The sequence below is a fragment of the Diospyros lotus genome, chromosome 7 (genome assembly GCF_014633365.1).
Source record: "Diospyros lotus cultivar Yz01 chromosome 7, ASM1463336v1, whole genome shotgun sequence".
Classification (NCBI taxonomy): Eukaryota; Viridiplantae; Streptophyta; class Magnoliopsida; order Ericales; family Ebenaceae; genus Diospyros; species Diospyros lotus.
The window spans coordinates 26,098,579-26,114,890 of record NC_068344.1 but is presented as its reverse complement, the minus strand read 5'-3'; the positions used below and the strand labels follow the sequence as shown (position 1 = coordinate 26,114,890).

The window sequence follows — 16,312 nt, the reverse complement described above, 5'->3', positions numbered from 1 at the left end:
TTTTTTACTTTATTATTTGGGATCATCACTTTTGCGTGGTCTTTGATGCCAGTGCTATCGATTATGTCAAGAGAGGTAAATCATAAGTGTGAGATTTCGTCTCATTGGGTAAGGTGGGGATCGAACTCATGACCCACTAGACTGACACTAACATATCGCTTATCCAATCATTTGACTTATGTTTTGAAATTTTTTTTACTCTTTTACTTTAATTATATGAAAAGAGAAGAGAAAGAAATTAAATTTATAAATCTTTAAATACACGTTTTTATTATATTTTATTTATATAAGACATTTTAATCTTTCAACAACAAAATGACAAAAACAAGAAAGTGTAGGCAAGGGTATAGAAGACAACAACTGAAGAATGGAAGCTGAATTGCAGAAAATTCTAGAGTAGATGGGGCACAGTGATATTCTTCCAAACACAGGGGCTTCTCTGGAAACTCCGCCATAAATATTCGATTCCACTTCAAGTTTGAAACTTTGAATGTGGCGTCGTCACGCGGGTCACGCCACAATAGGGAGAGAAATTAAATTTAGAGTGAGAGAGAGGGAGAGGGCCCTTGGGAGGAATCTCCGGCGGAAACATCGTCGCCGGTAATAATTCTATTCCAATTTCTTCTATTTGTACTCTTCAGCTATATATATATATACGTATATGAGGTTGTGAAAAGTTTGTGTGATTTTTGAATTCTTTTTCTGAATCAGAAGTGTTGCGGAGGTAGAGGCGATGAAATTATAGTCTAGGGTTTCGTGCTCTGGGTCACTGTTGGAATACCATCCAGGTTAGTTAAAACCAATCAATTTTTGGCGAGTTCTATTCATTACTGGTCCTAGTTTCATCTTGTTTTGTTCGAATTTACCGAATGAATTTGAATTGTTAAGATGGAGTGTTTTCTGATTTGAGTTTCTAGTTATGGGTTGTGAAGTATCTGAGTTCCTGTATTTCCTCTTTTCTTTCTTCAGTAGAAGATGATGTCAAAAAAAGTCGAAGCTCCGAAGAAATTTGGGGATAATTCGGGACACGAGAAGTTGTTACATGACCTTGAAGCCATAAATAAAGCCCTGTACACAGATAGAACTCGTTCAAAAAGCTCTGTTTCTACTCTCAATAGTCGCTCTAAGTCTACAGGGAAAGCCCATGTAGTGGATCCTAAAGCTAAGCAGAAGCATAAAAATGAAGAGTCATTGCGGAAGGATAAGAAATCTATCTGGAGTTGGAAGGCCTTAAAGGCTTTTAACCATATCCGCCATCGCAGGTTCAATTGCTGTTTCTCTCTCGAAGTCCATTCAATTGAAGGGTTACCATCTCATTTTGATGGTCTTAGTGTGTATGTGCATTGGAAGAGGCGTGATGATGGGTTGGTCACTCGTCCATCTCAGGTTTTTCAAGGAATAGCTGAATTTGAGGAACAATTGACATACACATGCTCGGTTTATGGAAGTAGAAATGGTCCCCATCATTCAGCAAAGTATGAGGCAAAGCATTTCTTGTTGTATGCAGCAGTTTTTGGTGCTCCAGGGATTGATTTGGGAAAGCATCGGGTTGATCTCACAAGGTTGCTTCCTATTACTTTGGAGGAGCTAGATGATGAGAAGAATTTTGGGAAGTGGACAACTAGTTTCAAGCTATCTGGCATAGCTAAAGGTGGAAGTTTGAATGTCAGTTTCGGGTATTCCATAATTGGTTGTGATCCTGTTGCTCCCTCTGCTAACAAAGATCCTCCACCAATATTTAGTTTGAAACAGAGTAACACAAGCATGGTCAAACCTATAATAAAAGTTGATCAAACTGATGATAAGGGTAGAGTACATCGTGCTGGACGCCTTCCCACAAAGTCTTCTTCCTCATCTCATCCCGTTGAAGACATAAAGGACCTTCATGAGGTTCTACCGATATCAAGTTCAGAACTTTCCAGTTCAGTAAGTATACTGTTTCAGAAACTTGATGAAGAAAAGCTAGATGCTAGAGTTGATTGCAAATCCGAGCTTGATGTTTCCATGGAACCCCTCGAGTGCCACAAACAGTCATCTGATGCTGGTCAGGAAAATGATGAAAGGGTGCATGAAGATGGTGATTTTTCTGTCGTAGAGCATGGGATAGAGTTATCCTCAAAGAAACAGATAACATCTGAAGAAGTTAACTTAAAGTGTACAGATGGTTCTGAATTAGAAAGTCATGGCTGTACTAATATTCAAACTGCTGTTGCAAAGGCCTTCAAAAAGGAGACCAAACTCCATCACCAGGTTGAGGAAAGTGGAAGTCAGACAGAAGATTTTGTCATAAGTTCCTTATCCTCAAAGGAACAGGTATTGTTGGAAGAGGCTAAGTTAAAGCGTACAGATAGTTCTGAATTAGAAAATTCTGACCTTTCAATTATTGACACTGCTGTTGCAATGGCCTTTGAAGAGGAGACCAAGTATCAACCCCAGGTCGAGGAAATTGGAAGTCACAGAGAAGATTTTCTCATAAGTGCCTGCATCTCCAAAGAGAATGAAGACAATACCAAAGAATCACTCATGAAAGATTTGGAGTCAGCTTTGCATAATGTGGCAGATGCACAAATAGAGGTGGAATCTACAGAAGTTGAAAGTGATATTTTAGGTGAAGAAAATTATATGGAGGTTAAATCAAACTACAAAATGAGGAGGAAGGAGAAGTCACATAGCTTGGATGATGTTACTGACTCTATAGCTTCTGAATTCTTAAACATGCTAGGGATAGAGCATAATCCATTTGGCTGGAGTTCTGAAAGTGAGCCAGAATCTCCAAGAGAGCGCCTGTTGAGACAGTTTGAGGAAGATGCTCTAGCTGCAGGGTCCTCCTTACTCAGTTTTGATGTTGAAGATGGTGATCATGAAGAACAAAACTATGAAGCTCCAAGATGGATGACCTACAGCGAAGACTTTAATCTATCTCCCATGGCTCAATTAGCAAGTCAGGTGGAAAGTAGTAAAACTAGTGTCTCAATGCTAGAAGACTTGGAAACGGAAGCTTTAATGCGTCAATGGGGGATGAATGAGAAGGCTTTTCAACATTCCCCACCTGACAGCTCTGGTGGGTTTGGGAGTCCCATTGATTTTTCAACTGAAGAGCCTCAACAATTGCCTCCTCTTGGAGAAGGCATAGGTCCATTTGTTCAGACCAAGAATGGAGGATTTCTCCGGTCTATGAATCCTACCCTTTTCACGAATGCTGAAAGTGGTGGTAGTTTGATTATGCAAGTTTCTAGTCCCGTTGTGGTGCCTGCAGAAATGGGTTCTAGTATAATGGAGATATTACAGCGTTTAGCTTCAGTTGGAATTGAAAAGCTCTCCATGCAGGCAAATAAGTTAATGCCACTGGAAGACATTACAGGGAAAACAATGCAACAAATAGCATGGGATGCTATGCCTGGTCTGGAGGCACGTGAGAGGTTTGTATCAAAATTTGAATATTGCCTCCTTGTGTTTGAAGCTGTATTCTCTTCTCACTCATGCACTATAAAGTTATAATAGTGGTAATTATTCCATCCCTTGTTGCAGGCAAGTTCTGTTGCATCATGAATCTGAGTTGGGACAAGATATAGCTGGTGGGCAAAGGAGAGTCAAAGGAACATCCCTTGACTCAAGTTCAATTGGGAAGGAGACGTGCTCAGAATATGTATCACTAGAAGATCTAGCTCCATTGGCAATGGATAAAATTGAAGCACTCTCACTTGAGGGGTTGAGAATACAGTCTGGCATGTCAGATGAGGATGCGCCTTCCAATATCAGTCCACAATCTATTGGTGAAATCTCGGCCCTTGAAGGGAAGAGGGTAAGCATTGGTGAGTCCTTAGGTATGGAGGGAGCTGGTGGATTGCACCTGTTGAACATTAAAGACAGCAGTGATGATGTTGATGGACTAATGGGCTTATCACTAACACTTGATGAATGGATGAAGTTGGATTCTGGTGAGATTGAAGATGAAGATCAAATTAGTGAGAGGACTTCAAAAATTCTTGCAGCCCATCATGCCAACTCCATGGATTTGATGCGTAGCAGGTCGAAATCAGAGAAAAGACGGGGCAAAGGCTGTGGCAGAAAATATGGCTTGTTTGGTAATAACTTTACGGTGGCACTAATGGTGCATCTTCGCGACCCCTTACGAAACTATGAACCAGTTGGTGCACCGATGCTTGCACTTATTCAAGTGGAGAGAGTGTTTGTCCCTCCAAAGCCAAAAATATATAGCACTGTTTCAGAGGTGAGGAACAACAATGAAGAGGATGATGAATCTATATCTGTTCCTGCCAAAAAAGAGGAAATTGAGGAGCCTAAAAAAGAGGAAACTCATGAACAGGAAGGCACTCCCCAGTTCAAAATAACTGAGTTACATGTTGCAGGCCTAAAAACAGAGCCTGGGAAAAAGAAGATTTGGGGTTCTGCAAGTCAGCAACAGTCCGGGTCACGTTGGTTGCTTGCTAACGGAATGGGAAAGAACAACAAAAATCCTTTTGTGAAATCCAAGGCTATTGCTAAGTCTGCTTCACCTGTGACAACCACAGTCCAGCCTGGTGATACATTGTGGAGCATCTCTACTCGTGTTCTTGGCACTGGGACTCGGTGGAAAGAATTGGCTAAGCTTAATCCACACATCCGGAATCCAAACATTCTCGTCCCTAATGAAACTATCAGGTTATGCTGATGGGCATGCAAGCCTTTTCCTCCATTCAGAAAATCTCCATCTTTAGCAAATGGGTATTTGCAAGTTATGACATTGTAAGTGACTCAAAATTCAGAGGGTTTTTTATGCAATTTAATGGGTTTTGTTTGTAGAGATATAGCTCCGATTTACACTGAATATGGCCTGGCCCTGGACTTGAAAGCTAATATAGCTTTTCACAAAACATCAGGGGTTTGAGTTCCCTGTCTAGACCCGTTGTGAAAAAAATGGTTAACGGTGTAAGAGTCTCCTATTTTGGAGACACAGTGTGGCGCATGTTTATCACCTATTTTAAGTTAATATGATTGTTATTAAATAACCATTTGATTAAATTAAAGGGCGATTAAAGGGGGTGATTATCTAAGGTCTGGTTTTTATCTATTAGTAGGATGGAGTTATTCTTGAGAGGATGATGTATGTTAATCTCTATGGGTTCTCAATTTTGCCTGTAAGTATAGCCTATATTGGCCTATTATGATACACTGTACATGGGATTGAGTAATCCCGAAGAGTTCTTGAAGTCAAATCCAAAGAAGATGGATTCAAGTTCATTGCTTAATCAATTATGGCTGGAGGTATGATATATACATTTTTTTTATATTCTGTAAACGTTTATCTGCTTTTATGATTTCTAACAAACGACTCATGGATTGAATGTTTTGAATGCATTTGTTTTTAATAGCAAACATCTGTTTCATCATTTTCTGTCCTCGGGAGCAATTGTCTAAATTATCTCTTGGTAGAACAGATTGTAGCTTGTTTTGTTGCAAATAACGGCCAATTAATTTCCAGGTATATTTTCCTAATCTGGGTGGTGTAATAAAGTGGGATTCTCCTACTGCACAGTGCCTTCTTGTTAGACACGTTAGTGGTTTGGTAGAATATGACTATGCAATTCTACATCAACAGTATGAGACGGGTTTGGGTATATTATTTCTCATTTTATAAACCCGAATCTGTCATCTTCACAATTAGCAGTTTTGGATGAGTGCCAATCCGTAGTATTATAAGTAAAATCAAAACTAACCTAAGGCAGTAGTTGTAAAAATTATCTTGTAGCTAACGTGATACTTAAAGGAATATTTTGTTAGATATGTTAGCTGATCAAATAATTGAAGGGTTTAATAAGATAATTGATTATTAAAGTTTTATTTGGTTTAAAAGATAAATACAACTCTTGATGAGACTTGATGTGAGGCTATTTTTATAATTATAAATAAAGGTTTAGTCCTCTCTCTACCCTAGGTATAGAAAAATAAATTATTGATATATATTTTTATCCATTATCAAGATTGGAGTTAAGGAGAAATTAAATCCGATTGTTTTAAGTTCTAATGAATCAAAATATGTTTTTAAGGGCCTGTTTGGCTAAGCAGTTTGATCGCTTATAAGTTAGTTATGTAGCTTATATGCCATCCAATGTTTTTCCTTAAGTGTTTGACAACACTAAATAGTTTAAAAACTATATAGCTTAAATGTTAATATTACAGTGTTTGAAAAAAGCTTCTAACCCTAGCTCTTGCAAAAACGCTATCACTAGCTTATTGCGTTGACCGAGTCATTTACTATTTTGCCTTCCAACATTTTTAATATTTACACTCATCCTTTGCTAATATAATGTTACCTCTTCTCTTCCATTGCTATCTCTTCTCCCACATTCCCTTCGGATTTTCCATTATTGCTGTTACTGTCGTTGCCCAGCTCGGTCACTGCAAGTCGCCTCTTGTTGGTGGGTCTCTTCCTTAGTCGCATCATCGTCGCCTCTATTTCTAGATTTGTTGCCACAAGTTGCCCAACGTTGTCGCGTCTCCTGCCGCCTTCTTCTTTTCCAAATCAATCGTCGTCGTTGCTGTCACCTTGTGGGTCTTTTCTTTGGTCATGCCATCGTCGCCTCCTGTTTTCGTCGCAAGCTGCTGAGATTTCTCTCCAGATCAACTATCGCCTTTGTCGTTGCTTGGTGGGTCTCTTGGTCTCACTTGTAACGTCCCCATTTTATAATCAATATATATATATTTTTTTTGAGGACTCGACGTCGGCACGATTACCAAAAACTCATGGTGACCTCTTCCTTGGAAACCCTTGCTGAGGAATTCAAAGGGAAACGTCAGAATGATTGGCTCATGCCAGAGTCTTACTGAAAACATCATAACCAGCACACCAATTTCTGATAATAAAGCTTTATTACCACTACATACATCATCTATTACATTCCTAAGCATTCATTAAGCAACACAAGAGCTAACATATAACTCTCTATTACAAAATATCCACAGGAAAACGTCACTACTAGGACCTTTTAGTTGGGACTACTCTGTACACGTCTAAACCCTCGCCTCAAGTTCTGTCTAGCTCGCCATCAACTGGCGTTGCCTTTACCTGGAATGACGCAAGCAAACATGAGTCTCAAGGCTTAACAAGCATAATAGAATAAAGACAACAGGCTAAGGAAAGAGCTCTTCCCATACCACATGCGTTTCATACCAATGCAACAACATATCATGCCATGTACAGTACGTGTTTTAGCCCTTAAATGCATAAACATGAAGTAAACTACACATATACGGTCCTTGGGGCCCACATAAGATGCACACACTGGCTCCCAAATTCCTACATACAAACTTGCTAGCAACTAAGCATAGGCTACCAAATCATTACTTTAACATTACCACGAGTCCGACATATAACCCACCCAAGCTTGAAACATGCCTTTCATCATATCATTTAACATCTCTCGCCATCATTCATAACATATAGTTGTTGTGGGTCTCATCCCCACAGTTTTATGCGTATTTTTCTTATCCATCATAGTCACTCTTGCTCACCATGCAATGTAACATATAAGAAATGCAATGGCTTGTGTAGCATAAATGTGATGACAATGCCCCATAAACCAAGTATCAAGTTATGCTACGCCCACATAAGAACTCACACAGGCAAAATGTTCTAAATGCATATGCTCGCCTAATATACCCAAGTTAACATTGCCAATCTGGTTATGCCAATGCTCACACTTCCCCCCACACACAAAGTATGTCTCCCCAATGAATGCAACCCAATCCCCATGTGTCACAACAATACCATGATATGCACAAAGTCAAGGTGGGTAACTGGCAGTACTAGCTCTCTTGGTTCGTCTGTGGTTTGTCACAACGATTGATAGTTGACGCTTATACATCCAAAGATCGATTGTCACGACCCAGCGGTCAGTAACTAGTAGTTTTGCACCCCACACCCTTAAACACCCATAAACCCACACATACCATTCCCTTCACAAGGAGACACAAATCCCTACATCATCTGACCCTAACAATAACGCGTCATTTCTTAAGAACTTGAGGGCGATTCGACACCCTCGTTGAGATTACAAGCGTGGCTCAACCGAATTTAACATTATAGGCTAAATAAATTAAATCGAATCAGACTATTTAATATTGAAGAGGATAGTGCAAGAAGAGCTTACAATCGAAATCGAAGGAAGGAATAACTCACAGTCTGTAAGAGAGTTAGGAGCTTGCCTTTTAATAGTAGATCCGATAGTTTCCTATAAAAAACACTAATTTCTATAATTCAGACATCAATTATTTTTACATAATATTGTTCTACTTAATCTAACTTTTTTTCTATGAAATTACAAGGGGAAAGGAGTTGGGATGCTCATTGGGAAGGGTGCCCACTCGTTTCCACACATAGCCTTCCTCGGCATGTGTACTGCACGCGCCATCCTCTTCTCTAGTGACGACGCGACAACCTCTAGATTTTTTGATCATATCTCATTCGTTTTATCTCCGATTCGACATTCGTTTGAACTTATGACTTCCTCTCTTTCCCCTCTAAAGGAATATATGATTAAATGAGACTTACCTCATTGTTTTACGACAGCTTCTGCCTAAACTTCAGCGAGTACTTCGAAACTCCGGCAAAGCCCGTTTCTCCTTCATTCTTACACCGATTTCACTCATTTTTACATAATTTCCCCCTCTCTTAAGAATAGATTCCTCACCTCACAATTTCTCAATCCAACCCAATTTTGGCTTGAACTCATTTGAAATGGCTTGGGTAACTTTGGTCCTATTTATAGAACTTTCCGGCCAATCATGTGTCACCACCTTAGGGTCATTTATGAGGCATCATCATGACTTCCTATTGGCTAATAACTTCATGCCACATGCCCCGCCACCTATGCTCCTTGGTTTGTGTGCTTCATCATTACTTTCAACGACCCATTACACCAGTTCGTTTCTTTAATGACCCAATTATGGGTTTCTAAAAATTATACCTCAGCCCGTAGCTTTGTACTATTGCACTTTAGTTTGAGCCTTTGTGTTATCACACTTTGACCCGAACCTTTCAAAGATTGCACTTTTGCACTAGAATTTTCAAAAATTGCACTTTTACTCTAGTTCAAAAATTACACTTTTACCTCAGAATTTTCATAATCCTTTGGGCAATATCCTATTTTTGCAAATATATGATTTTATGAGATTCTCGACTATTACAACGCCATTGTCTCCCTTGCTTCCAGATCCACCGCTGCAAGCCTCTACTTCCAGATCCATTGTCGCAATCACAATAACTGTATGCAAATTTGTAATTTTGTTCTACTAACCATTTTTTATATATGTATGGGATAATTGAACTTCAATTCAAATATTGTGTGTTATCTAATTTTGGAATTTGTAATTATCAAATTTATTTGATTATCAATTATTGTGTTTTATCTAATCTTGTAATTTTGTAATATATATCAAATTTATGGACGAAACAAATATATATTTAAGTATTAATATTTATTTGTATATTTATACTTGATTTGTATTGATAAAATATAAAAATTACAAAATTTTATATAATGTCTCAACTTATATATTAAAGATGTTTATGAATTAAATTTAAATTTAAATTTAAAATATTGTATTAATATATTTTTTAATAATTATATATAATTTATTAACATGTAATTGTAAGAATTTTATTAGACATCAATTTATAATTTTTTTTTAAAAAAAATAGTATTTGTATGAATTTTATTTATATTATTCAACAACATGTCCATATAGTCTTTTTGTCAAGTTTTGACAGTTTATCAATTTTTACAAACCAAACACATAATTATTAGCTGATAATTTAAAAACATATTTATCCAAACACATATTTGTTTGAACACAACATAGCTTAAAAGCTCCCTAAAAGAAAAGAGGGAAGGGTCTAACCCATTAAGGCGTTGGGTCGGGTGACCCGACTTACTTAAGGGACAAAGATTAGACCCACTAACTTACCCATTAATGCGCAGATCTAGCGGATCTAGATTGGGTCAATTCGATCCAGATCCTTGATCCAATAACGGACCCATTTAAAAAAAGAAAAAGAAAATGAGAATTATGAGAAATATTTATAACTTGAAATTTATATTAGGAACAATTTGTTAGTTACCAAATTGGCTAAATTTTTACCGTAAATAAATATTGAATTATAAATTATTTTTAATTACTCACAAATTTTATGTTTAATGATGACATTAAAATTATACATGATATTTGTTTATGGGTAAATTTGGAGTTTACACTATAAGACAATTCAAGATTAGCCCAAAGGTTAATTTTCTATTCTTATAATTGACAAATTTAAATGTGGTGATTTGTATATCTATCTGTCTTACTTTGCATATCCAAAGATAGCAAAACAGATCTAATTAATACATATATAATTATCAATGATTGTTTTATTTTGTACATCTTAATATCACTTAAAGGAGAAATTTGATGTACCTTACACTTATTTATGTTATATGTCTGAATCTGAACTTGTGTGAAATTTTATGTTTCAAAGCATTAATGTATGAATATTTCAATTTTATTTGCAGTATCTGTAGTTGTTTCAATGCATTCGCATGTTTAATCTATTCTTCTATTTAAGAGATTAATTTTCTCTAATTAAAGTGAACAAATCTAGTTTCACTTAGGTGTTTTGAATCTTGATTTGACACTTCAAATTGAGAAACCCGCTACTATTATTAGCGAAAATAGTGATGATCAAAGAGCTTTCCATAAAGTGTGGGAAAGATTAAATAGATTGAGCTTGATGTTTATCAATTGCAAACAACTTAAAGACAACTCTTCCTAAAACTAATGATGCTAAGGAATTTATGAAATTTGTAGAAGAGTACTGTTCTCAAACTGTTAATAAATCTTTTGTTGATACATTAATGAGTATTTTGACCATCATGAAATATGTACCATGTATGAGCATATTTTGAGATGACGACCTTAGTAGCAAAATTAAAGACTGGGAATGAATGTGGATGAGTATTTCTTGGTACAATTTATACTCAATTCATCACCTCCTTAGCAATATGGGTAATTTCAAATGAATTATAACACTATAAATGATAAGTGAAATGTAAATGAACTGACCAGTATGCTTGTTCAAGAGGAGACAAGATTAAAGAATCAAATAGCTCATTTTGTTCATTTCTTGAATTATCAAGAAGCTGGAAATAATGTTATAAAGAAAAGTGGAAAGGGTAAGAGGAAATGTTTTCACAATCTGAATGAATCTTCTAAAGGTGCTCATAAGAAAGAACATGGGACCATTAAGTGTCACTTTTGTAATAAAAGTGGACACCTCAGGAAAAATTGTCTAAAACATAAAGTGTGGTTCGAAAAAAAAAAGTAAGCCTTGTACTTTAGTATGTTTTTAATTAAACTTTACTAAAGTTCCACATAATATTTGGTGGATTGATTCTGGTTCCACTACTCATATTTCTAATATGATGTAGGGATTCTTTATGATGCAAACCATAAAGCCAAATGAAAGTTTCGAATTCATGAGAAATAAAAGCAAAGCTCCTATCGAAGATGTTGGCACTTATCGTTTAATTTTAAATATTAGACATTATTTAAATTTATTAGAAACTCTTTATGTGCCTACATTTTCTTGTAATTTAGTTTTTTTGTAAAAATTTGATGTAGCAAGGTTTTCTTTTAAATTTGATTTTGGATCTTGTAGTTTATTTAAAAATAATAGTTTTATTGGTCCTAGAATGTTACGTAATGGTCTTTACAAGTTTAAACTTGATAATATTTTTGTTGAGACATTGATGGCCGTGCATCATAATGTCGATACTAAACGTAATCTAGTTGATGTGAATTTTGCTTACTTGTGGCATAAACATTTGGGCACATATCTAAAGAAAGAATGGAAAGACTAACAAAGAATGAAATCCTTTCGTATTTAGATTTTACTAAGATTGAAGTGTGTATTGATTATATTAAAGACAAACAAACATAATACACTAAGAAAAGGAGCCATAAAGAGCACACAATTTCTTGAAATTATACACAATGTATTTGTGGACCTTTTGATGCTCTATCTTTTGGGGAAGAAAAATATTTTATCACTTTTATTGATGATTTTTCACGTTATGATTACATTTATCTATTGCATGATAAATCACAATTGGTTAATGCACTTGAGGTATATATTAAAAAAATTGAGAGACAATTAGATAAAAAAGTGAAAATTATAAGGTCAAGTAGAAGTGGTGAATATTATGGAAAGTTTGATGAATCAGGTTAATGTTTCGGTCCATTTTCCAAATTCCTTAAAAAACATGTTATTTATGATTAATGCACATTGCCAGCTACACTATAACAAAATGGTGTTGTTGAAAGGCATAATCGTATCTTAATGGAAATGATTAGTAGTATGATGAGTCAATCGTCTTTACCATTATTTTTATGGATGTATACATTAAAGATTGCCATGTATTTGCTAAATAGTGTTCATAGTAAGACAATTTCAAAGACTCATTTTGAATTGTGGACAGGTAGAAAACCTAGTTTAAGACACTTACATGTTTGTGGTTGTCCATCAAAAGTGAGAATTTATAATCCATATGAAAAGAAACTGAACTTTAGAACCACCAATGGTTATTTTATTGGATATCCGAAAAAGTCTAAGGGGTGTAGATTTATTGTCCTAATCACAATACTAGAATTGTTGAATATGGAAATGTTAGGTTTATTGAAAATGGTGACATTAGTGAGAGTTAAAAAGTGCATAATGTTAGCATTCAAGAAATCAAAGTGGAAGTTCTTATACCCAAAATTGATATGGTTGTTGTTCCTTAAGTTGTAATCCAACCAAATAACAATTAAGAACAACAAATGAATGATCAAAGACTCCACGATGAAAATGTCAATAATGAACCAACAATAGTTGAACCACAAGTGGTACCATTAAGGAGATCTTAAAGAGAAAGGAGATTTGTTATTTCTGATGACTATGTGATTTATTTATAAGGGTAGAATTTGACTAAGGAATTGATAATGATCTAGTTTCATTTACGTAAGCCATTGAATATGATGATTCTACTAAATGGTTAAATGCTATGGAAGAAGAATTAAAATATATGGAATAAAATTAAGTTTGGGATCTCGTTGAATTGTTCGAAGGGTATAAAAGAGTTGGATGTGAATGAGTCTTTAAAACCAAATGTAACTCAAAAGAAAATATTGAACAACAAAAAGTTAGGCTTGTTGGCAAAGGTTTTACTCAATAGGATGATATTGATTATAAAGAGACTTTTTTGGCAGTTTCTAAGAAAAAATCTTTTAGAATCATTATGTCTTTAGTGGTTCATTATGACTTAGAATTACACCAAATGAATGTTAAAACTACCATTTTTAATGGAAATTTGGAGGAAAAAGTTTATACGGATTAACCTGAGGGCTTTCCAGTTAAGGGAAAGGAACACATTGTAATTCTCCAGAGCCCAGAGAAGGGTACCATATATCAAGGATAAGTAAAGAAGTAAATAACACAAGTTAAATACCTTTTGAGATGAATGTAGACAAAGAACTCATCGGTTAAGCATGCTTGACCTGGGGAAGCTTAAGGATGGATGACCCCTGGAAAGTTCGCGTAGGCCCATCAGGGTAAGTTGTTTCGGTCATTTCTATTGCTTGATGCGAGATGTTATAAGTGGTATCAGAGCCGAACCTTGGTGAAGGCGGTCCGATGAGGGCAGGGAGTGGTGTCGGGGCTCGAAGGCTTGTACAAGAAGCAGGTTCTAGCGGGCTTCTAGGATGGAAGCTCCCAAAGGAAAGAAGATCTGGGACTAATTGTAAGGTCGCAGACGAGGACGTCATGTGCTCAAGGGGGGGAGAATGTAATACCCTGAGAGTCCAGAGAAGGATAATATATATATCGAGGATAAGTAATGAATGAAATAACATCATCTGGATACATTTTGAATTGAATGTTGACAAAAAACTCCCAGGTTAAGCGTGCTTGAGTTAGGGAAGTTTAAAGATAAATGACCCTTGAGAAGTTCACATAGGCCCATCGGGATAAGTTATTCCAGTCCTTCCTATCGCTCGATTTGGGATGTTACACACGTGATGTGTAAGTTAAATAAATCAATATACGGACTTAAACAAACCTCTCATCAATAGTATTTGAAGTTTAATAATACTATCACTTTTTTTGCCTTTCTGGAAAATATCGTTGATCGATGTATATATGTGAAGGTTAATGGGATTAAGTTTATTTTTATGATTCTGTATGCTGATGATATATTGTTGGCTACTAATGACCTTGGTTTTTATATGAAACCAAAAAATCTCTCTTTGAAAATTTTGAAATAAAAGATATGGGAGAGACAACCTATGTGATAAGAATAAAAATATTTTGTGATAGATCATAAGGAGTGTTAGGGTTGTCTCAAAAGACCTATATTAATAAAATTATAGAGAAATTCAAGATGGATAAGTGTTTAGTAAACATAGTTCCAATTCAAAAGGGGTACAAATTTAACCTTATGTAGTGCCCGGAAAATGAATTAAAATGAGAGTAAATGAGAAATATTCCTCATGTAACTTAAAAAAAAAAAAGAAGAAATACTCCTTATGCATCTGCAGTTGGGAGCTTAAGGTATGCTCAAACTTGCTTCATACTCATTAGTTATGCCGTCAGTATGCTGGGCAAGTATCAAAGTAATTATCTAGGTTCAAATCACTAGAAAACTACAAAGAAAGTTTTTGGATACTTGCAAGAAACGAAGGATCATATGCTTACTTATAGGAGATCCAATCATCTTGAGGTGATTGGATATTCAGATTCAATTTTTTCTAGATGTGTTAATACTATAAAATCTACATTTGGTTACCTGTTCATATTAGATGGAGGAATGGTTTCATGAAAAAGTGCAAAACAATTTGTCATCGCTGCATCCACTATGGAAGTTGAGTTCATAGCATGCCTTGAGGCCACTATTCATGATTTATGGCTGTAAAATTTTATTTCAGGAATTCGGGTTGTCGACAATATTGCCAAGTTGCTAAAAATTTATTGTGATGATTCTGCAACAATATTTTTCTCTAAAAACAACAAGTATTCTAAGGGTGCTAAATATATGAAAATTAAATACTTAGCCGTTAAAAAAGAAGTTTAGAAACAAATATTGTTAATAGAATACATCAGCTCTAATCTCCAATCTTATGATTGCAGATTCTATAACCAAATGACTATTGCTCAAAATATTTAATGAATATGTTGAAATGATGGGTATTTTTGGGCATCATTAGAGATATTGTAATGTAATTCTATTAAAGTTTATACATTTGACACTTTGAGTTTATTTATGTGTTTCTAATATTTACTATTTTTATTTGTATACATAATTATCTTAGAGTGATGTTGACATGAATAGTCTTATAAAAAAAATATTAAAGTTAAACCGTTATGATTATTTTTATTAAAGCCATGTTAAACTGGAAGTTTGTGTTGTGGTACATGGAAGGGACTGTGTTAGAAAATTGACAAACAACTACCATGACTCGTATTAATATTTTAATTTAATAATGATATAATGTTATAGCCAAAGCGAATAAAATTTTAATATGATCTTTGCGCACATTACGTTCTTCTTATTAAATCGTAAAAGTAATATCATATGAATTAAGTGAAAGAATGTAAAAATTATCTTGTAGCTTACATGATAATTAAATAAATATTTTATTAGATATGTTAGCACTTAGAGATAATTAAAAGATTTAATAAGATAATTGATTATTAAAATTCTTTTTAGTTTAAAAGATAAATACAACTCTTGATGAGGTTTGATAAGAGGTTACTTCTACAATTATAAATAGGGGTTTGGTCCTCTCTTTATCCCATGTACAGAGAAGCAAATTACAATTATATATTTTCATCCATCATCAAGGTCGAGGTTAAGAGGGAGAGATCAAATCCGATTATTTTCTTCATCCATTGGTAATCTGCTTTATGGTCTTAAGCTCTAATGAATCAAGATACACTTTGATGATGGTTTCTGGGACCGACCACCATGTGCCACCTCTGTGAATGGACCTCGGGAATTGAATCTCGGACTTGGTGATGTCAGACCTCGGTGATAGAACCTGCAAGACAACGGAGTGGCGGGGCTAGGGTCCTCCGGAGTGGAATTCGATGCTCAAATCAGTAGAATAAATGTAAGTAGTAATAAATGTGAGAGCTGTAGAGTCTGGTCATACCTGGTGAGAACTCTTGTCTTTTATAGGCGGACCCGTTATGGGGTACCCGGGATAAACCCGTGATGAGCGGGGGCACGACTTTCGAGGA

The 16,312-nt window shown here is 35.5% G+C and overlaps 1 protein-coding gene across 4 annotated transcripts; it reads left to right on the top strand.

Annotated features, from left to right (window-relative positions):
* Positions 1-454: 454 nt before the first annotated feature.
* Positions 455-5,054, top strand: LOC127806672 (protein PLASTID MOVEMENT IMPAIRED 1-RELATED 1). 4 transcript variants are annotated; one of them, XM_052344100.1, is made up of 4 exons: positions 455-600; positions 712-788; positions 973-3,419; positions 3,529-5,054. In XM_052344100.1, exons 3-4 carry the CDS (start codon positions 976-978, stop codon positions 4,670-4,672), a joined length of 3,588 nt encoding a protein of 1,195 aa, XP_052200060.1. In that variant the 5' UTR covers positions 455-600; positions 712-788; positions 973-975; the 3' UTR covers positions 4,673-5,054. The 4 variants fall into 4 exon arrangements, with proteins under 4 accessions (XP_052200060.1, XP_052200058.1, XP_052200059.1 ...); XM_052344098.1 differs by having other exon boundaries at positions 970-3,419; XM_052344099.1 differs by having other exon boundaries at positions 509-600; positions 715-788; positions 970-3,419.
* Positions 5,055-16,312: the final 11,258 nt, after the last annotated feature.

Coding starts and splice junctions, on each gene's coding strand:
- LOC127806672 (XM_052344100.1), top strand. CDS start 976: ATGATGTCAAAAAAAGTCGAAGCTCCGAAGAAATTTGGGGATAATTCG. Junction 3,420..3,528: donor GGTCTGGAGGCACGTGAGAG/GTTTGTATCAAA, acceptor CCCTTGTTGCAG/GCAAGTTCTGTTGCATCATG.